At 37.3% G+C, this 22,588-nt stretch overlaps 1 protein-coding gene across 2 annotated transcripts in view; it reads left to right on the top strand.

The window, feature by feature from the left end:
* The window catches only part of LOC126368898 (FYVE, RhoGEF and PH domain-containing protein 3-like), a 34,284-nt gene extending 23,287 nt beyond the window's left edge, over nt 1-10,997 (top strand). Inside the window, exons 7-9 of one of the 2 annotated variants that reach the window (XM_050013133.1) lie at nt 8,523-8,609; nt 10,000-10,052; nt 10,376-10,997. In XM_050013133.1, coding sequence (XP_049869090.1) covers nt 8,523-8,609; nt 10,000-10,040 — 128 coding nt within the window. In that variant the 3' untranslated portion in view covers nt 10,041-10,052; nt 10,376-10,997. The remainder of the gene's footprint in view (nt 1-8,522; nt 8,610-9,999; nt 10,053-10,375) is intronic. The other variant, XM_050013124.1, reaches the window with a different exon arrangement.
* The last annotated feature ends 11,591 nt before the right edge of the window (nt 10,998-22,588 follow it).

Raw genomic sequence — 22,588 nt, forward strand, 5'->3', positions numbered from 1 at the left:
GTACTATACTTGCAGGGTGTTAGTGACATCGTAACGAATACTAAGGGGGATGATTCAGACCGTGATTCTGAGTTTATATCAAGTGGAATTTCCTGTCGAATTTACAGTTCTATACTTTTGCGACGAAAAATTCCACTTGATATGAACTCATGGTCTCAGTATCAGAATTATGGTCTGAATCATCCCTTAAATTTTTCGTTACGATGTTAGTAACACCCTGTATATCATTGTAATACTAGAGTAATCCTGTAACCGTGTTTTGAGTATGGGCACGAGTGTAGAAATGTTTATAAGTAAGTTATAATCTGAAATTATATCTTATCCCGTATTCGACTCTCTTCTCTTCTTCTATCGGTATGGATTGTGAGGCGGATTGCCAACCTCATCAACCCTGGTGTTAGGCTTATTATTGAGCCGCCAAAGGCCCCTCACATGACTCATGTAACGACTACGTACTTACATCAGTAAGCAGTAACCGGGACCAACGCCTTAACGAGTCTAAAAATGTGTTAAGTTAGATGGAATATGGGACTTGTTACAGAAGTAGACCGTATCTATTTAAAGACGATACGGAGTATGGACGTGGGTCTATATCCTTGTATATAAATAGTTTATCATAAATAAATAATCATGAGTGTATTTAATTATTAATGCGCTCAGCATTATCGATTTACTCCCCCGCAACAACCTACAGAATATTTACTGGGATTTTTTCGTTCGATGAAAGAAATAAATTGTAAGTGTGTATAGAAACGATTTATATTACATTTGAAAAGAAATTCAATATGGCTTTTATCTCATCAAGCATCGGAAGGTTTTGGTAATCAAAAGTCTATTTTTATCAGAAAGTATGTCCATCTCTTCATATCCATCTAAAAACTACATAGATAGATAGTAGTTGCAAATTGTTTTATGATTACTTGTAACTCTGCCCTACCCGTTAAGGATTCTCGGATGTGAGTTTATGTATGTATTTGTACTAAACGCGACGATACACTACGTCATGCATAACATATACAATAATTAATCTGCTGCTATGTCAATTCGAGTTTGTAAGTTACACAATACAGACACCCGCATTTTGAGAGTTCCGTCGTAAACAGAATACATAAAACAGTAAAACTAACATGATTCCCTTCGTCTAACCCTGTACAGATCTAGTTCAATGATAAAGTTATACAGACTATAAAAATTGTTATGTCAGCATTTTAGGAACGCAATAAATATCAACTTATAGTTTAGGTCGATTGGTTATGGAAATTATGAGATAGTGAGAGTAGGTATGGGATATAGGTATTCTATGACGTACTTATAAAAGTCATTTTATTTTCCGATCTTCCGTTTTAAACATTTCCATAGACTTATCATTTTCGCGGGTTTCACCTATCATGCTTAATTTTTTTTTGTTTCTAAAGGTTGCCTGGAAAAGATTGTTACTTGGCAATAAAGTCGCCTAATGTACTCTCTGCTTCTCTTTTGTTTCTGTATTTTTGTAGGTTTATTTATTTTGTCAAATATAATCTTTTAGTACAGTGTAATTATACATATATGTGGTACTTACACGTAATTGTCGACGTTGTTGTATTGTATTGTATTTCAACCTTCTTTAATGTTATCAGTTTTTGCATAATGAAAATACAATTCAATATTGCGTAACGACTTGATAGGTAGGTAGATATATATACGTAGGTACCTACAACAACTGTTATTACAACCGACATGAGTTATGGCCATTGGTTATGACATTGTACTACTATTTCACTCAAATAACTCATGTTTGTTGTATGATTGAATATTTTTACTTTTTCGTGTACCTACTTCTTCTTCTCTCGTGTGGGTTGTGAGGTGGATTACCAACCTCATCAACCCTTGTGTCAGGGTTACCATTGACCTACTGGTAATGGGCAATAGCTTATAATTTAATTTCTAATAATCATCATCTTCTTCGTTAAGCCGTTGGTCCCGGTTACTACTTACTGTAGTCGTTACATGAGCCATGTCAGAGGCCTTTGGCGGTTCAATAGTAACCCTGACACCAGGGTGGATGGGGTTGGTACTCCACCTCACAACCCATACGATAGAAGAATATCATCTCCCTAGTTATCTCGTTATTCCCGGGTCCGGTATTTTTAAAAAAGCGACTGCCTGTTTGGCTTTAAAACCAGATTATACCACGTATCTCCGAAAACATGATGACTAGTCCATGTTTGGATGGACAGTTTTTTGTAAATAGTAACTTTATTTTTCATTTGTTTTCTCACTAAGTTTGTCTTCTAAAACGAAATATTCTAACACGAAATCGAAAACAAATTGGAAAATAAGCCCGTGCAGGATTTGAATTTGTGACCCCACAACGCGAGTCAAGCATTATCCCAACTAATATTATAATATTATTCTTATATTACTATTACTATAGCAGTAACTGTCGGTACTATTCAGAGCCGGAGGACAGGAGTCCTAGTACGGCTTTGAAATAGTTTACTCACGTCAGACAGAGTATTGCGGCGCGGAAGGCAAGAGGGAAACCACTGCCGTATTTTTCCCAAAAAAGTAGCATGGAGAATGCTGCACCGACAAGAGCGTGGCTCTTAAATTAGTGATGATTCTTACTATCCATTAAGTACTGGTAATTTAAGTAAATGTATGTCTGTGGTCTTCATCTGTCACACCGGTTATTGTCAAGCAGTTTTGAAAATCTGATTCAGTTTGGCAGTTGTAACGGAACACATCACTTGAAAGTAATATACTTACTTATGTACATTCTTCAATTAAAAAAAAAGCTTCCGGATTTCCCCAACCGTAATTGTTTCATAATATCCGTTCGTCATAACAATTCCCATTGAACGGTGTAAACTATAGTGTGTGACTAACAAGTTACAAAGTCTCTATCAACAAGCAGAGTATCACATAACACGTACAATACTGCCTTATGTTGCTATCATCAAGTTAATTCAAGTGCCATCTCAATATAAGGTTAATTCAGTCTTTGTAAAGGGCCTCGTTGATTCCATCTGGCACGCACGCGGGGAACTAATTCCCTCATAGTTAATGCGAACAAACTTTTTAATTGAACGTCATCTGCTCCCCAGTGTACGTGACGGGCATGGGTCGAAGAAATCATCGGAAGTGGGACTGGCAAGGCAAGAAGGCCTGAATTGTCTTAGCTCTAAATAATATATACTTACTACGTTCAATGACAACGACCCTTGGAGATCTGGACACGAATAGGAGTCCATCTAAGATTAGCCACCATTTTGGGATTTCAGAATAGAACACCGAAATTTTACACACAATAGGTGAATGCTTTACAACCATGATCAACAAATAAAAATGTATTTTATCGACAGCGGAATTATAATAATTGGGTTCAATAATACTTTTAAAAGTGTCGAAACCCCACGAAGTCGCGCATATATTGGTTAGTAATCTTATACTTGAGACTATAAATAGTGGTAATGCTCCATCCAGTATGATTGAGTACACTCCTCGCTCCTCGTGGCGGAAGGAGCGTGATGCGACGTTATCGTGGCGTGACGCGCGGGGTCGACGACTGCGTTTTTTATTGGACAGTGCACTTGCACATGCACCGCACTGCGTCTGTGGGAACGCGAACGCCAAGTTTTTGTTGCTTACATTTGTTTTGTAAACTCACCATTTGCATTATCCGCAATATAGTTCACATTCTCACACTGCCTTAAATTAAATTGTTTTGTTATATTTTAGTATCAACAACGCGCGGCTCGCATCGTTACAATGATTCCGGTGTAATATTTTCTTCCTTAAGCCCTCCGTTTTGCTCGGTTACGTTATGCATGGGCTTACGCATTTAGATTGAAAACGACTTTTCCTTTCGGAAAATTAGATAACACGAGGGAACGCTACAACGAAAGTGCGATTTGAACTCACGCTTACAATGCCTGGCGCAGATTAGTTAGACTGATAAGCACAAACTGGTGTTTAAATCTTACTGGTAACGCGTTTCTTTGTTACTTCACAGCTATTTAGCGACAATTGCCATTTCCTCAAATAGCACAATAGGCTTTTGTCTACGAAATAAATGTAAACACGTTCTCGGCTTATAACTCGTATATGTGAATCATGCGGTGACCGAGGCATTGGCATTGTGATGCGCGACATCGCGTCCTATTGCATCGACACTGTCACCTATAACCGGTCGATGAAAGACATACCTAACTTATTATCACGCTAAACAAGGCGTCACCAAACGTGTTGATAATCGAACGATAATGGCCCTCACCATTAGCTTTGGATTGTGTCTGACCATATTGATTATGTTTATAAAAAGAATTAATAACAAACAAATTATAAGCTCTGCTCATCATTTCATCACTAATTTAAGAGCCACGCTCTTGTCGGTGTAGCATTCTCCATGCTACTTTTTAGGGACAAATAGGGCAGTGGTTTCCCTCTTGCCTTTCGCTCCGCAGTACTTTGTCTGACGCAAATGTGATGGCGCCCAGAATAGTCTATTTCAATGCCGTACTAGGACTCTTGGCCTCCACCTCTGAATACTGACAAGCTCTGCTAGTTTGCTATATATTCTCAATTGCGCTAGAGGTTCATCCATCTCAAAGATAAACTGGGAGCCCACTCTTCACCTGAACTTTCTGTTAGACCAACGTGATAGGAAGCGAGTCATATAGCCGCGCGCTATCAAGCCAATTGTGCTATATTATGTTGTTTATAAATACTAATGAGGTATTATTCGATTTGGCGCTCGCTGCCCGGTTGAGAAGCAAACCGGTGACATGCAGGACCTTGACTGATTTAATAGAGTAATAGTAATTAGAGTAATTTTTGATGGCATGCACTTATTAAATAAACATATTAAAATAATAGGTATTATCTCTCTACAAGACGTTCATAATGGTTTTACAATTAAAAAAGAAAATGTTTTATATGAGTTTTTTCTAAATCCTTAAAAACAACTAACATTAGGTACTCAACGTTTTTATTTATCGATGTAACAGTTATAATTTGTGGCCCATATTGATATAAAACCACGGGATATATTAATTTGTAGAGGTGTACGTTATTTGAATGTCTTAATGAGACGATCGATTTGCTCTACCGGAGATACAGAGAACTTTCAACCCAAATATGCATGCATTATCATCTATCTAAAGTAAAATGTACTTTTATCTCAGTCGATGTACTAGTAAATACTTGTTTTTCTGAACAATCAATAGTTTTAAATTGATAACTTGACGTCGGCTACGTATTTGTATTGCTTCTATTTGTGAACATTACGACAATTCTGAGTATATACCCGGCGATATATTACCGTCTTTATTGTCGTTTCATGAATAATACTTGTTTCGTCTTTGTTTATCTTTTACAAACATGTATGTAGGTACTTATACATTTCTTCCACGACTTGCCTGAGATAAGCATTAAGAAATATACCTACTTATACTAAGTTTTTTGGCGCTGTGTTTGCCTCGTTGCATAGAACTTATATGATGTAATATCTATATTATATTAGTACGAGTAATACCTACTTTTTCAAAGACGAATATTTTTTTTATGGTATAGAGACTGATTAAATAAAAAAATAAAAAATTATTGATAATTTCAGAATTCGATAATAGTCATTACATAATATCATTCATCATTCCATATATAAAAATACTCAAAATAATAATGACATGTCCCATCCATAGTTTCATATAATAAACACACCAAGTCACATATTAATTACCTAATTAATTATTACCTTACAAAAATATTATATGTGTTAAATATTATTTCGTAAGAGAGTAGAAATTTCCTTCTTGTTTAATAAGTACTAGCTTTGAATGTAGCAGTTTAAATGTAGTATTAGTAACGGGTCTGGCCATCCTTTTAAATCTAATAAAATGTTTAATGTTTTGTTGTTTTATATAAGGTACTTAAAGGGTCATTGATGAGCTCAATAGAAAAAAAAATAATCTATCATATATATGACACTAGTTGATCTTCTGATAAACCAACGTCACGAGCCCTGCAGGCACATGATTTTAACATTGGTGCTAATTCCTGTAAATACCATCTAATTTTATTTTAAGTTATATCTGTCATTTTCTTATCCACCGAAAAGGAAAGGGACGGGTAATTGACAAGCATAAAATTTATGGAACACACGTCAATTTTAAGCACAAATCTAAACCAACCGTCTAAAAATTTTACATCAGTCAATAACCCGACACATTCATTTACTCATTCTTCCTAAAATTAAGAGCTGTGAATCATCCGTCCCTTTCCTTTTCGACGGATATGAAAATGACGGATATAACTTAAAATAAAATTAGGCGGTGTTTGCAGGAATCGGGGCCAATATCTCTTTTAAGCCTATGGATAAGACCATATTTCTAAGACGTACGAAACAATTGTCTGAATGGTAGGTATTAAAATATTTGGCGTATCGTTCATCATTGTTATATGGACTGATACATATATACGTAAACTTAAGCTTGTAATATCTAAAGCAAATGAAAAATTAATGAATGACGAATGTGGAGGAAGCAAGAGAAGTGTGTCAGGATCGAGGCAAATGGAATTATATAGTCTCTGCTTACCCCGGTGCGAAAAAGGCGTGTTATATGTATGTATGTAATATCAAATCAAATCAAATCAAATATACTTTATTGCACACAACATACAAAACAGATTCACACAGATGAAGATAGATACAGTACAATCTGGCGGCCTTATTGCTAAGCAGCAATTTCTTCCAGGCAACCAGTGGATAGGAAACATTATTACAATTTGGTGCGGGACAGTGCAACATCTAGTATAAAATAATAAATACTATAAATAAAAAAAAACAAATAAAAGTAAAATAAATAAATAAAAATAAAATAGAAATATATAAAAATAAATACATACATACATATACCCATTTAATATCTAAAGAGGTGCTTCGAGACACAAATAATCAGAAGAAAACAAGTCACTTTTATTATACATACATACATAAACTCACGCATATTGCCCATCGGGGTAAGCAGAGACTATGGAATTCCATTTGCTTCGATCGTGTCACACTTCTCTTGCTGCCTCCACATTTACCACTTTTATTATGAAGTTCTGAAATGGATATGAAGTGCCTTAAAGTGACTAGTGATCAGTAATGGTCCATCGTATTATGTCCAGTGTGGTTTATCTTTATATCAATTCGTTGAAATCGCTTGTAAACGATTATAATAGTGTAACAGTCAGTTCGATGTAAAGGTTGTTCAGTGTATTCTTGGAAATATATCAGTTATCGGCTGCTTTTATCAGATTATCAGGCTCCATTTAGTCAGGTGCGGCCTTCGAATATATTAGCTACTTACTACCAAGGTTCATACCTGTGGTAATTACGCCGTAGATTTTTTGTGGGTTGTGAGGTGGATTTAAAATTTTCAGTAATCCTGGTGTCAAGGTTATTGAGCCGGCAAAGGCCCCAATAAACGCGCTCAAACGTCGTACTCTTTGTTACTTAATTCATAATTAAAATGCCACAATAAATCCTTTACAAGCATGTAAGTAGGTATACATTTCTTCCACGACTTGCCTGAGATAAGCAATAAGAAATATATCTACTTGTACTAAGTTGTTTTGGCGCTGTGACGAGCCTCCTTGCATAGAACACATGATATAATATGTACATGTACATCATGTATGATATAATAAGACAAAAAGAAAAATGTGATTGATATTTTATCATCTTAGAGTGGCTTTTATTTCTAAATTAGCATTTTATAATTTATGTTTGACCTATTCAAATACCCTATTCGTAGACTAAGTAATTTAACGATGTAGTACATACTACTTATTACATATTTGATTGCAATAATTAGGTATGAAGATTGAAAAGGAACGAGTGGCCGCTTACTATGGGTCTCGTGAGGAGGCTCGGTGTCGCTCAGCGGGCAATGGAGAGAGCTATGCTCGGTATTTCCCTGCTCGATCGAATCAGAAATGAGGAGATCCGCAGGAGAACTAAAGTCACCGACATAGCTCGAAGAATTGCAAAGCTGAAGTGGCAGTGGGCAGGACACATAGCGACGAGAACCGATGGCCGTTGGGGCGGAAAGGTTCTGGAGTGGCGACCACGTGTCGGACGACGCTCAGTGGGTAGGCCCGCTACAAGGTGGACCGACGATCTGGTGAAGGTCGCGGGAAGCCGCTGGATGCGGGCAGCGCAGGACCGATCGTCGTGGAGATCCTTGGGGGAGGCCTATGCCCAGCAGTGGGCGTCATACGGCTGATGATGATGGGAATCCAAATACAATTTGAGACAGGAAGATTTCTCATGAGATAAACATGTTTTGTTGTTATAAATAACAAAGATGCTCACATCCATTTTAGATGTATTTAAACGATATGTTATCAAAATTTGTTGGAGTTGAAGTAAAGATAAACGTAGATTTGGTACACCTGCTTATAACAATTCAGGGTATGTCATGAAGAAGGGATATGACGTAGATTGTTTTTTTTGGTTTTAAATTAATATTAAATGTAATTTCTTATTTCAGAACTACTGCTACAGGAGCGAAAGAAAAGGATTTCAATGGTGTCCATGAACAGCCAGGAGTCCGGAGATGATAGAAATGATGACAAATGTAAGTAAATATAATAAATATACAACAGAATGATGATGTATGGTCACGGAGCCTCTACGACTCCGAAATGTAGGTTTTAGGTTAGTATTTTAGGTTAAATATCAGCTAAAAGAAAAAAAAGATGAAAGATGTTTGATGAATAATGGCTGATGGAAGAACAGCCGAACTACTTAAAGGTTAACCTGATCGAAATCAAACTAACAACAAGAGTATACTCTATTGGTAGGAGTACGGTCACTGGTACTAACATGTATACATTTTGATACCATGTCACATTAACTTTTGTGACAAATTGAAATGTAAATCTCATTAAATGTCAAATAAGTTAGTGCGACAGGGTTTTAAAGTGGGTACATGATAATGCTCATGACTGTACATTCTATTTGTAAATAGCGGCGCTACCTACCAATGGAAATAGGAATCTACCCACAAACAGTAAAGGGACCAAGGTAGATTATTCAGAAGACGCGCTCTGCTTTGCGAGCTCTATGGAATTTATTATTCATATTTCTTGTTACGGCATGTAATCCTATTTACGTTGCATTGAAAGGCGAAATCTGCCAGGACTGCAACTCGGTCTATTGTAAACATGCCCCCAGAGGTTAAACGGCTACATGACGAAATTCCAGTCCAAGTTCAAACAATAGAAATGTTTAGCAAACATCTGTATTGTCTCATAACAAAAAGTATCAATTGTTTAAAAGTAAAGATTTTGATGCTACCAAATTTTCTCATAACACTTACCTATTGGGATTGGCAGCAGACTCAGATGTTTAAAGGTTTCGATCATTCTCCACAGCATTTTGCCTTTTAAGATTCCTTTTTTGAATATTACAATCGCTAACAGCCCATTTTCAATCTAACCCAAACCATTCGTTAATAGTAACCCTGACACCAGAGTTGATGGGGTCAGTCATTGACGTCACAACCCATACGAAGAACAAGATGTACATTTGCTCGTTGTCAGATGACTTCCGTGGTTCAGTGGTTGAGCGTTGGGCTCACGATCCGGGGGTCCCTGGTTCGAATCCCGGTGGGGACATATCCCAAAAATCACTTTGTGATCCCTAGTTTGGTTAGGACATTACAGACTGATCACCTGATCATCCAAAAAGTAAGATGATCCGTGCTTTGGAAGGCACGTTAAGCCGTTGGTCCAGGTTACTACTTACTGATGTAAGTAGTCGTTACATGAGCCATATCACGGGCCTTTGGCGGCTCAATAATAACCCTGACACCAGGGTTGATGAGGTTGGTAATTTACCTCACAACTTGAATACTTCACAGGTAAATTGAAACTAGTTTCTGTTTAGTGTATTGATTACCTCACCTTCGTTACATTTCCGTGCACATTCTTCAGTAAATGCAGTCCAAATCTTCTTGCCCTCAGGTCCGTTAGATGGTTTCGTTTGCGTGAAGTTACACCAATGAATTGTTAAGTGGGTCAGTACTTTAGGCAATCTTCCAAATTATTTTAATAAGTACATACTTACTTTTAGCGTTCGTTTTTCTTACCTTTGCTTTTTGTGGGTTCTTTCCTTTGTGCTCGTCCTTGTATTGTAGATTTTTATTTTTCACACAGTGTGGATTCTTCCTGGTTTTATTTTTGAAGAAGTGTTTCATTTTGAATTTAGGTATTTCTTATTATTTATGGACTATGTTTGGTATTGGGTCTTTTAACACTAATATAGTCGTTTGGAAAAAACGGGGTTTCACATGTCTTATTTACAACTTATGATAATATGTAATGTTTTCTTTGGTTATAGACAATTCCCTCCGAGGAGTGCCAGGCGAGGTCCGGAGGGCGGGAGACAAGAAAAGTCGGAGAACTACTTGGTACTGCGAGTGAAGTTTCCTACTTACCCTATCCACTCGGAAGTATTACTAAATACATAATAAGATACATGCTAAAATAACTTCATGTAGCGTTTATGTTAACGAATTGTACAGGTATTCGTAATTAAGATGCGAACGTGAGATGTGACGCATTTCCAAAGATATTTTACGTGTCGGAACGATATTAACTATTTTAAATTTCAAAGAAAGTATTGCCAAACAAATAGTATTCTTATCATTCTAAACTTTAGGATTTGTATCCAATGTATAGAGACGCCGAGCGAAACTCCAATAAGGCTATAAATAAAATACAGCTGAAATATCGCAATAGAAATTTTACGATATTTTTGAGGAATGTGATAAAATGCTATTTGAATACTATGTTATTTTATTATTGCAATATCAGTCATTATTTTATGAAATGTATATTATAAAAGGAAGCTTTTGTAAATAAGTATTATTGTATCAATAAGAGACGAGTGCTCGCTGTAGACTAAACCATGTAAATAACCGTCATTGAAATAAATCATGAATATTATATACTTATATTTATATCGTTTGTATATTATTATTCATGTACCATTTATTACAAGCTACAAAGCAACAGAGGAAGGGGAAGACCAAGAAGAGCTTACATTGAACAGTTTAAAGAGAAGGCGAACGTCGTGTCTTATAAGGAAGTGAAACAATAAGGGACTTTCCAATCGGCGTTCCCTAAAACACGATAGATGGCGTTGTTAAGTTTTTTCTTCGTTTAAACTTCTAATTTCATGGATAACAGGCATATGCATCTTTTATTTTTGTTTTTGGGTATTATGATGACCCTTTTTATTACAGCTATCCTGCTCAAAATAAAGAGAAGCAATATATGTAGCAACATCATTCTATACATAATGTGACCCAAATATCAAGCGACAATTAGTTTTATATTATGCTTCTGCCATTACATTACATTTTTGAATAATTATGTACCCCAGCAATGAGAAAATAGGTAATTATTACGTTAAAAGTGAACAGCGCCATCTATCGTGTGTTTGGGGAACGTCGATTGGAAAATCCCTCATTGGCCTTAGATAGACAAGAATGGAGAATGTTACACCGACAAGAGCGTGGCTCTTAAATTAGTGATGACCATTTAATATGGCACCCCCTCATGTTATATACCTTTCGGTGTATAATTAATGATCTAATGATCAGTGAACGTTAGTACGTAATATATTTCCGGTTACCGACCTTAAAAGGTACATAACTAAATATAGTTTTACCTATGACATTTTGAAGTTATTTTTGTGATATGATTTTCGACTTCTATAAAAGTATTTACGATTTAAAAAAGAAAAAAAATATCTCCTTCTAAAGACGGATAAATCTCAGTTTCCGCTACCCCCGATGATAGATCGATTTTCAAAAGTCAGATTAATTATTAGTTGTTTAAATAGTTTTTTTAATAAAAATACTGCTAAAAGGAAAGTCAATACTTTTTGCTCTTAACCTTTACCGCTGATTCGCGGATATGATGGCAACATTCAATCCTCAAAGGTTAATCGTTCCCTTCAAGGGCTTCTTGCTCGGTATAGATTCAAAGAATGTGTACTAAAACAGTTTATTGAAACTTTAAGGGATAGGTATTATTTCTTTCAATGAACAGCCTCTGCGATTTAGTGGTTAGAGCGTTAGGCTCACGATCTGGAGGTACGGGTTCGATTCCCGATGGGGACATTGTCGAAATCACTTTGTAAGACTGTCCTTTCTTTGGTAAGGACTTTTCAGGCGTGAATCACTTAATTGTCTGAAAAATAAGATGATTTCTTGCATTGGAGGGCACGTTAAGCCGTTGGTCCCGGCTATTAGCCGTAAAAACGCGTTCACCAACCCGCAGTGGTACAGCGTGGTGGAGTTGATTGAGGGGAGGCCTGTGCCTGGCAGTGGGACGCATATAGCCTGTTTAATTTTATATTTTCTTTCAATATATAATATTTAAGGAATTTATCTCGAAGGAAAAAATGCAAACAATTATAAGTTACTAACGTAAATTATTAATAAAAGCAATATTAAAAACGAGTTATTATAATTTCAAATTACCTTGCCAAACAATCATAATATTTCCCGAAGTGATCCAGGTTATATTTAACTTTAATTTTGTATTTATACAGCAAAAAATCCTTTACATATGCTCCAACGTAATAAGTTCAGGTAGGTACGGTATTTTAAATAAATCGAAACTGGAATAGTTGGAGAATCGTTCGGGAAAGTTGGGAGCTGAGACAATCGGGATAGTGGGCGGGACGGCTGCAGGCAAACGATGATGCGCCAGTGCATTTGCCGTTTGTATAGGATTCCTTTCACCTGTCTGAACCGTTCTGGGACAATTTTGTCTTATTTCTCAACTGTATACGAAAATATTATGTCGCTGTTCCTGATGCGTGTTCAGTTTTCTTCACGGAACGATTTGTTTCGATTTGACATTTTCGACGCAATTTCGATCATGAAATAAAAATTGATTTTGTAAATGGGTTTTTTTTAGTCTTCATCTATATAATATGCAATTAGATATCTCAGTTTTTTAATAAGTAGAATATCCATTAGATCGAAGATTAATAATATCGAGTGAATACGAAAAGAAATAACATCCACAAATTAAAAGTTATTTTTAAAGAAGAGAAATGGATAATCACTTCGCTTTCATCTTCGGTTTTTAATTAAACACGGGGTCGAAAGAAATAGTGAACTGAAAACTCCTTAGCAGTAAATTATCTTGATCTACTTTACTCAGATTCAACGATTAAGTTAAAAACTAAAGCAGTGAAAAGTTTCCTTGAAATCCGCAATGCGAAAAATTATTACTATGGCGGGGTCGGCCGGATTATTCGACCTGGGCTGAAATTTTATTACCTTCGCGTTTTCGAACAATGCATTAATAGTGTATCAGCCTTACAGCCTTGTTGCCTGCTGCCTTCTTTACGGGCATGAAACACGGCGTGGAATACAATTAAACTTTTTAATATTTTAACACTGGCAAATTACGTTTCCGACGAAGAAGTCGGCATTATTAAACGCAAAACGAGATTGTTGTACTGCATCGTGTTTTATTTAGTCGGGAGTTTGGGAGCAATGAGGGAAAGTTTATGTTTAATTTGATCTTAGCGTCAATAAAAGTGCGAGTTATATAAGTCTACGTTTGTAATATTTTGAAAGTACATAACATAAACAGCCTGTATAGTTGTATACGTCCCACTGCTGAGTACAGGCCTCCCTTCAATCAACCGGAAAGGGTATGGAGCATACTCCACCACGCTGTACCAATGCGGGTTGGTGGAGGTGTTCTTACGGCTAATAGACGGGACGAACGGCTTAACGTGCCTTCCGAAGCACGGAATTATTTTACTTTTTCGGACAATCAAGTAATTCAAGCCTGAAAAGAACTTACCAAACAAAGGACAGTCTCACGAAGTGATTTCGACTATGTCGAAATCGGGAATCTAACCCGGACCTCCAGATCGTGAGCCTAACGCTCTAACCACTAGTCCACGGAGGCTGTGTGTGTATTTTGAAAGTAAGTAAATAAAAAAAAGAAAAGAAGTATCATGAATCTAGCATGGAACTACACCTTTCATATTTATACTGCAACCTTTGAAAGTTGTATTGTAACTTTGGCAGTATGAAACAGAGTTCTGAAACTTTCTACACTTTTCGAACTATAAAAAAGTAAGTAAGTATATAGTCGGAGAGAAGAGAGGAACAAAGAACTAAGTGCAATGCAAACACGTGAAATTCTCCCTAAAAGCCCATTCAAATTTCATTGCCTGTATATTCCCTCTTCTCGTGAATTATTCAATTAGACCTTCGTACGGAGCCGGCGATGTAATTTGAAAAACTGTACAAGAGAGAAGAGTGAGATGCGCATTTTCGAAATACAAAAATGAAATGACATTCACGTGGCTTTTGGAGTAAATGGAGAAAAAGTGAAGTGAGTGTGGTTTTGTGTGTCACCAGTTATTTCTTAAATGGTAAGCGCCAGTTCGTCCCCGGTACCGGACTTCATTTTTTTTTACGTGACTTATTGTAGATTTGCCGCAGATGGCATTAATACGCGAAGGAAGGACTTACAACAAAAAAATAATCCACGATTGAATGTTGTCCGACATAGTGCTCACTACCAGGGAGTTAAACTATATAATAAACTGCCAATGGGCCTAAAAACGATTACGAAGTTCAATGAATTTAAGACCAAGTTGAGATGCCTTTTGCTTAATAAGCGCTATTATACCATTGATGAATATTTGAATGATAAATAAACGATGCATGCGATTTGCGTCTTCTTGTTATAACTTTTAAATTATCGGCACTTTTAGTCGCTTACTTTTCGTATTTTCTTGTAGTTTTTAATCAGTGCTGTTGATATCATGTAGCCATAATGAAATTAGGTAATAATTTTTGTCATTAATTTTATTCACATAGTACGCTTTTGTGACTTTATTAACTTTATTTGATTGCTTTTATTATTATTTACTGTTCTCGTTCATATTATTTTATTACGGATATATTGTTATTATTTTTTTTGTATAGTTTTCGACACAATGTAAAAATTGTTCAGAAATAAATAAACTTGAAACTTGAAACTACTTGGCCGGAAAAATGGGGAGCGCTGAAGGCTCTCACTCGGTACAACGTTTAAGATAACAGGCCTGAGGGTGCCCAGTTGGTACCGGTTGGGTTATTATTACTATCTAAGAGCACAATTTTCCTAGTTGTTTCGATCATTATAGTCGGCTATTTGGCACACCCTTAGTTGGTCAAACAGGAAGGAATAAATGATGACCTTTTTTATTATACTCAGGCACAATTTCATCTTCCACCCGTTGTTATTCTGATCAAAATAAAGAGAAACAATATAGGTAGCAACATATTTTTTATAATGTTTCTGCTATTACATTGTATTTTGCAATAATGAGAAAATAGGTAATTATCACGTTAAAGCTGTATAACACCATCTATGTTGTTTTTAGGGAACGTGGCTGTACAAATTCATATTATTTATTTATTTATAAAGTACAACCACATCACATATATTAAAACATTTTACATTTATAAGGTTACGGCATTGTGACTAATATATATGACAATTACGGCGTACATAACTTAAAAATATTCAATTATTTATTATTATTTTATTCAATTCTTATTATTTTTTTGCACTGAATTTTACATGCTTTTTATTATTATTATTCACTTAAATCTAATAATTAGTCGACGTCAGCGATATTGACACCTTTCTCGTCAAGCCGTTCTAGGACGTAGGCCTCCTCTATGCTTTTCCAAATGTGGCGATCTTTGGCCGCTCTTCTCCAGCTTTTTGGGATGTTGTCTTCCCATCTTTTGTTTTGTCTTCCCGTACGACGTTTCCCGGGGGTACCAGTCGATTATTTGGGTTGTCCATTTTCCTTTCGAGCTTTTTACCATCTGGCCCGTCCATAACTAGTATATAATAAGAGATAATTCTTATTTGTATTTTGTATGTAGCCAACACCAGTTAGGTGGAAAGCTCAAAATGACGTCTCAGCGAATGGGGAGGTTTACGGCGCTATTTCTCGGAGCCCGACTTGTTTCGACGCGAGTTCTTTGGCGGCATCTTTAACACTCCCTTGAGGGTTCATTTATATATTCTCAACACGGAGGCGGCAATAAAACTGCGTTATCCTGGTCATTATTTAGTCATCGCCCGGCCTCTCCGCCTGAAGGAAAATAAAATGCAACCGAATGACTTTCGTGTATAACCAGTTGCAGTTTTATTCAGGCGTAAATGAAGAAGTTATTGTCGTGTGTGTTGGATTTATAGCTTGGAGTACTTAAGGGAATTGCTCCATATTTCAAGGGTAATTTGTATTATGCCTACATACTAGAGTGTAGTTCTACAAAAATGTCTAAGAAAAGTAAGTTTGGCCAGAAGGCCAGAAGACTGTACCTAATTGCGTGACGTAGGGACGGGTCACGTACATAGCTTCCAGACTGGACCCTCGGTCAAACTGCCACAAAAAGATCCTTCCCGTAAAGAGGTCCGATCTACGTACCTATATGCTTACTATGTATGATGCTACATTGTAGATTCTAACCCCTGTTATTTAGGTTTAAGCAATTACTGTTATTTGTGTCATCAAGTAAAATACTAAATCCGTCAGGAAGGACAAATCCCGAGTGTTGTCATTAATTAGAGCTATTTTTCTCGTTTGCGGCAATTAAGGAGAATGTGGGAGTTGTTAATGTCATCGAGAAACGTTAGTTAGGGGTGGTCAGGCCGGGTTACGAGCTAGCCATTTTATGAGGCGGCTCCGGGCGACGCCGCTAAATCTCCTTATTTATCCCGGAGAACATAAACCGTAGTCTCAGCAAAAATTAATTGGCTCCCACGCTATTTCTTGTCACACAATAATTTGCTGGTTTATTGTTTCGGATGTTGTTTTGCCGTTGATATTGCCCTCGTTTCCGTGGGTCAGCAATTTGCTCATTTGTTCTCATAAACTTCCTCTCACTATTCAAGGCACTACACTTGTGTTTTTGTCTGTATTTTATCTTTCGAAACAAAAACTGAACTAACTTTAAGAACGAGCTGTCTAGGATATATAAAAATACGCTTCACAGCATGTTTCATAGCAGACTGCTTTTTATTTTATGGGGGTACCAAATTTGGCATGTTGCTGAAACGACGGATCATAACCGTTGGACGCAGCAAGTGTTTGCAATCCTATACGAAAACCGGCATTATTTTGTTTCTTAGTAGCTTAGGAATCTTGTTCTTTGTAGCTGTAGACTTTATTTACTATTTAGACAGAAGGTCTGGATTCGCTTATGAGGTTATATTGTTGAAGCAGTATCCATCAGAGGTGGTCTTTGTTCAAGCGAGTCAATTTTATTCTTGTCTGGTCACTATAAAGCGTGTTTTCACCTGAAACTTCAGCAATGTTGTTTAGTTTATGGTTACCAATAAACCGTTAGTTCTACTGATGTAATCAACAAAAATAGAAATCTAGATTTGGTTTTTAACACAATTTACTAAGACAACCCTTGTTACCTACTGTACTTGCTACTTATTGCTTAGGTAAGTACCTATTTTTCGGGTAGACGTAAAAAAGACCAGTTAGACATTCGGATGTCGTATAGTAGCGCGCGCGCATACTGTTTGAATTTTTATTACTTTTAAAAATAACTATAAATGCTAATTCAGTGCTGTGGTAGTGTGATCAATATAGTGATGTTCGTTTAACCTGGATTGTCTACTTATCTGACTTATTTGAGGACAAGAAGTTCCAGATACCTACCTCCATCAATAAATTCTAAGTAAGTGACAACATGTATTATAAATGATTTTTTATTAAACGGTTTTCGGACTTTGTAAGGTAAATATTTTAGTTTAATGTATTAAATGGACGATATTATAATTTAATCAAATATACCACTATAAAAACAAAATAACCCCGAATACACGAGTGTTAGACCATCCGAATTCAGCAATAGGGGAAAAATTGAACAAGTTCATAAGGCGAACGATTTTAGATTTCTGCCAGGGTAGCGTTGAAAACAAAGAGAACGGAGTACAAACAAACGAAAAAGCTTAGTTTAGTTGTATCGAGCTAACACTTGTGCTTACATGACACGTCTCGTATGGCGCTGAGAACAATGAGTGTGGAACGAAGATCACACATGTGGCTCCAGCACTGCCAGCAATAGAATAGATGAGATTGGAGCACATCCAGGACCACGCACCTGCTTGCAGCTTTGTTACTTTACGATACATTTCATTAAAATTCAAACAAAGTCTTTCACTCGAACTGCCCAAGTAAAGTTACAAGCATCTTATCGTTTGATCAGACTTTCAGGTGAAGTTTTCTCTAGTCAAATTTCGGCAGAACACGGCACAATTTTTTTATGTATTAGGCCGTAAACTTCAAGTATAGTTTTACGGGCCACGGAGATGTTTTGAAAGTGCGTTGCGGGTCTAAGAGGGACTTCAGTTTGGCAAACAAGGCGGCAGTTACCGGCGAAGGTATGTTTTACAGCTGCGGCTGAGAGCTAAATTACAAGAGGCGGGTCAGTTAGTCAGGTGCCGTTGTTTAGACACCATATCACAGGCTGCAGTGATCCATTGCGATGGCCGCGTAATCCCGGCTAGAGGCTTTGTCTCACGTCCAGCTTACTTTTATTACCGTGCCTGCATCGCGAAATAAAACAAAATTGGCGGGAATTTATGGGCCACAGCCCCACCGTGGCTAGTGGGGTGGAAAGTTTTCAATTTGAAACGAATAACTTGTTTGTCTCGTGTAATAAGGAGGGTTTTGTAGCGGGTAATAAGGGGCCGCAACGGCTATATGGGCTTCCTTAAAACTACTTTCCCGGTTTTATTACCTAAGTGCTGTGGGTGGATGTAACTCTGTCGCGGAGGTGTGGGTTTGTGAAGGTGTCACCATGTTTGCGCCCATGCTTTTGAGCTCATATTTTACGACTGACTGTTCAGAAAACAACGTTGAGTAAGTTGCGCTCGTTACGTTTGCGAAGCATTAAAAATGTTTGGTAGTGTTCAAACGAATTGTTTTCAAGAAAAAAGTCAGTTGGAAGGTGATTGCGCAGGGAAATAAAACAAACAAAAGTTGTTGGAAGTTCCAATTGTGCAAATCGTGCGGTGCAATCTGCCGCGAACTCTCCGAGGAGTATTAAACTGCACATGTTGTTTCGTTGAAAAGGGACTTTCAGCTCAATCGATAGAACTTCTTACATTTCGTAGTATGTGCCTGTTCATTGGCTGTTTCTTTAGGTCTCTTGCTCGTGGGTTTATTGCAGAGTTACCATTGTATGTCGTTGCAAGCAATACTCTCGGGGAGCCTGGATAATTCCCGGTCACGACGTTTACAACAGCATAACGTTTCTTGAGGTAGCAAATTGAATGTTAAAACGCATTTCCTGCCCCTAACTGAATAAGTTATGAGGTCAGAGTTATTGGTAATGAAACTTGAATGACTTCGGGTGTTTGTACTCTGTATATACGGGGTTCAAAGTCAAAGGTTTGTTCAGGGGGAATATCGAACTTATAGTTAAGGAATTAAAAGTCGTTTGTTTATATACTGTATGCTGTTTTAATTTTTCCGCCGGTTTATCCTGATTCTTAACCCGAGACTGTATGGGGGTAATCTTCTCAGTACACGCACCTCTGTACTGGTTTATATGGCAGAGTAAGTGCCACTTCTGACACGCTTGCAAGATTACTTTGGTAAGAACTAACTCAGTTGTTTATTCAGAATACGTCTATCACATACTTATTATAGACGACGTAGTCTATGGGTCGACATTTAGGTATTTTAAGTAGAATCTTTATAATTTTCTTTATTATTTATGAAAAAACAACAATGACTTTCTTAAAAAGGATTTCTTTCTTCTCGGAGAGAGTGTTGTGTTGAAGAAATAAAAAATATTTATTTAATGTATAAAAATATAGTGTCATAAGTCGTACCTCGTCGTACTCGAGAACAATAGTCACAAGTCAAACAAACCAAGATAAATAAAACGGAGTAGCAACTCTCAAAACTTGGTGAAGAATGCCGTTACACAGTTAGTTCCGATCTAGAACTTTATATTTTTCGATTGGCCGTGTTACTAACTTGGTAAAACGTAGTTAGAGTAGTTCACACGACGGTATTCTACTGAAACTCAATTGTACAAGTTATTTTGCATTGTGCCCCTCGTGTTTGAACACTCAATGCATTTGTTTGGCGACAATTGAGATAAGTCAGTGCACTCGCAGCGGGGGAACTTGAAGCGACTTGAAATAACGTCGGGGTATTGACGGGTACAATAATATACCTTCCGACACGTTACTTGCTGAGTGCAACCTTTCAAAAGCGTTCTATTCAAAATATAACACATAATATAATATAAGCCATAACATAAACTCACGCCTATTTCCCACTGGGGTAAGCACAGACTATAGAATTCCATTTGCTTCAATCCTGACACACTTCTCTTGCTTCCTCCACATTCATCAATCGCTTCATACACGCACGCCGGTTCAGAGTAGATCGTATTAAACCTTTTCTAAGGACATCTCCAATTTGGTCAATGTAAGTCTTCCTCTGCCATCAACTTTAGTTTCATATACCGCTTTTGCAATTCTATTATCATTCATCCGCTCTATGTGTCCAAACCAACCTAACATTCCCTTCTCAATCTTAGTCACTATATCGTCTTTTACACCACACCTCTGTCTTATCACACTGTTTCTCACTCTATCACTCAACTTCACACCGCAGATGCTACGCAAAGACCTCATTTCTACGGCATTAATCCTACTTTCATGCTTCTTCTGCCATACCCAATATTCACTATAATATTCAATATGAGCCACTATGGACAATTATAAACGGCAAAACGGCTCGTCGATCTAACAGAAAATTCGGTAAGGCATGAATACTTAGTTCATCTTGTGATGTATGAACCTCTGAACTATATCCCATTTGGGGTAGTCAGAGGATCCATCGCAAGATGAACTAAGTACCCAAACCTCACCGAGCTTTCTGTTAGACGCATCGCCGTCTATAATGGTCGAGTCAACTATGTTAGTGAAAACTGCATTTTAAAAAAATAGTATCTCATTGGTACAACTCCGGTACCGGGGTGCGAATTGGCGGTACTCTTCGTTTGAGAAGCAAGCCACAGGACTGCAGTGACTAAAATATATTGAAAATATGTACAATATTAGTCCAATTTTTAACATTGCCACGAAATCTAAGTATATGATTAATAAACAGTAGGACGCATGTAGGATCCAAACATGAATTCAAATTCTTGTCTAAGTATCAAAAACTCATTACAACATGAAATCTTTACGCGCGGAATTATTCTATTTACGCCGCGAGGCTACGGATAATTAAATTGCCGACATTATAATACCCTGATCTAGAATAATGTCTTAAATCAATGTAAAGCATTAGCAATGTGGGTGGTAGTGAAACAGACAGTTGTTGTCTTGAAGACAGTGTTCTTGCGTCATTTGAGCGTCTCAGCCGGCGATTATCAAAGCAATCAGCCGCTCTGCAAACTGTTACCAGGCGGGGTTCACGACGCCACGACACGTTCTGTTGTCGATAAAAATATTAAGTACGTCCCATTATTGACCGGTTATCAACACAATCCACACGAATGAAGATTGAGAACAAACACAGAAACAAGCTTTTTTTTGACGTAACTTATTGTTGATTTGCCGCAGATGGCATTAACTACTTGGCCGGACAAATGGGGAGCGCTGACGGCTCACACTCGGTACAAAATTAAAGATAACAAGCCTGAGGGTGCCCAATTGGGCATTAAGGATTAAAGTACGCATGTCGCCTCACGTGGTTGTGTGAAACGGCTGCACCAAGACATTTCTAGTTAGACAGCTCATTGATTTACTCGCCGTTCATTGCGTAGTAGCACAAACGCTAGTTCTGATTGCGTGATACCAAAGAAGCAATGAATGATGTGGCAAGTTTTATATAACATGCTCGTTTTGTGCATACTTCGGTCCCATCGGCTTTGCTCCCGCGGCATGTCTGAATAATAAGAAATCTGTGGTAACAAATCTCATGACGCAAATTACATTTTGATTCTTTGTGACGTGTCATAACACGTCACAAAGAATTGCTATCTCTCAGCATACTGAGAGATAGCTGTTGTTATATATGGGACGGGAAAACATAAAACACCGATCGCTTGACGATAAAGGCTTTTTGCGTGTGGGCAACAGAAGAACATGGTGGAGAGGTTAGCCAGGGAGAATAAAAAAGAAAAAATATCAAAATGAAGTGACGCATAGGCGCGGCGAGCGCCATCTAGCGCTAAAAGTCGGTTGCCTGCACCAAATATGTTGCCGCTTTATTGTAAATTATCATATTGAACACATTTAATTCGTATCGCTAACAGCTGTGACATAACATTACACCTCGGCTCTATCAACACAAATCTATCTATAGTATCTTGGCTTTTTATTACAGGGTGAAAGCCCTAAAACTCTGTCCATATGAAAATTCGCGTTAAGATGTTGCGCAGGCCCTGAAAGCACTCTACAAAAGTACATTCTCAGGGTAAGATTAGAGTAGTTTTGAATTATGTGTCAGACTTTC

Source organism: Pectinophora gossypiella, chromosome 1 (assembly GCF_024362695.1).
Source record: "Pectinophora gossypiella chromosome 1, ilPecGoss1.1, whole genome shotgun sequence".
Taxonomy (NCBI): Eukaryota; Metazoa; Arthropoda; class Insecta; order Lepidoptera; family Gelechiidae; genus Pectinophora; species Pectinophora gossypiella.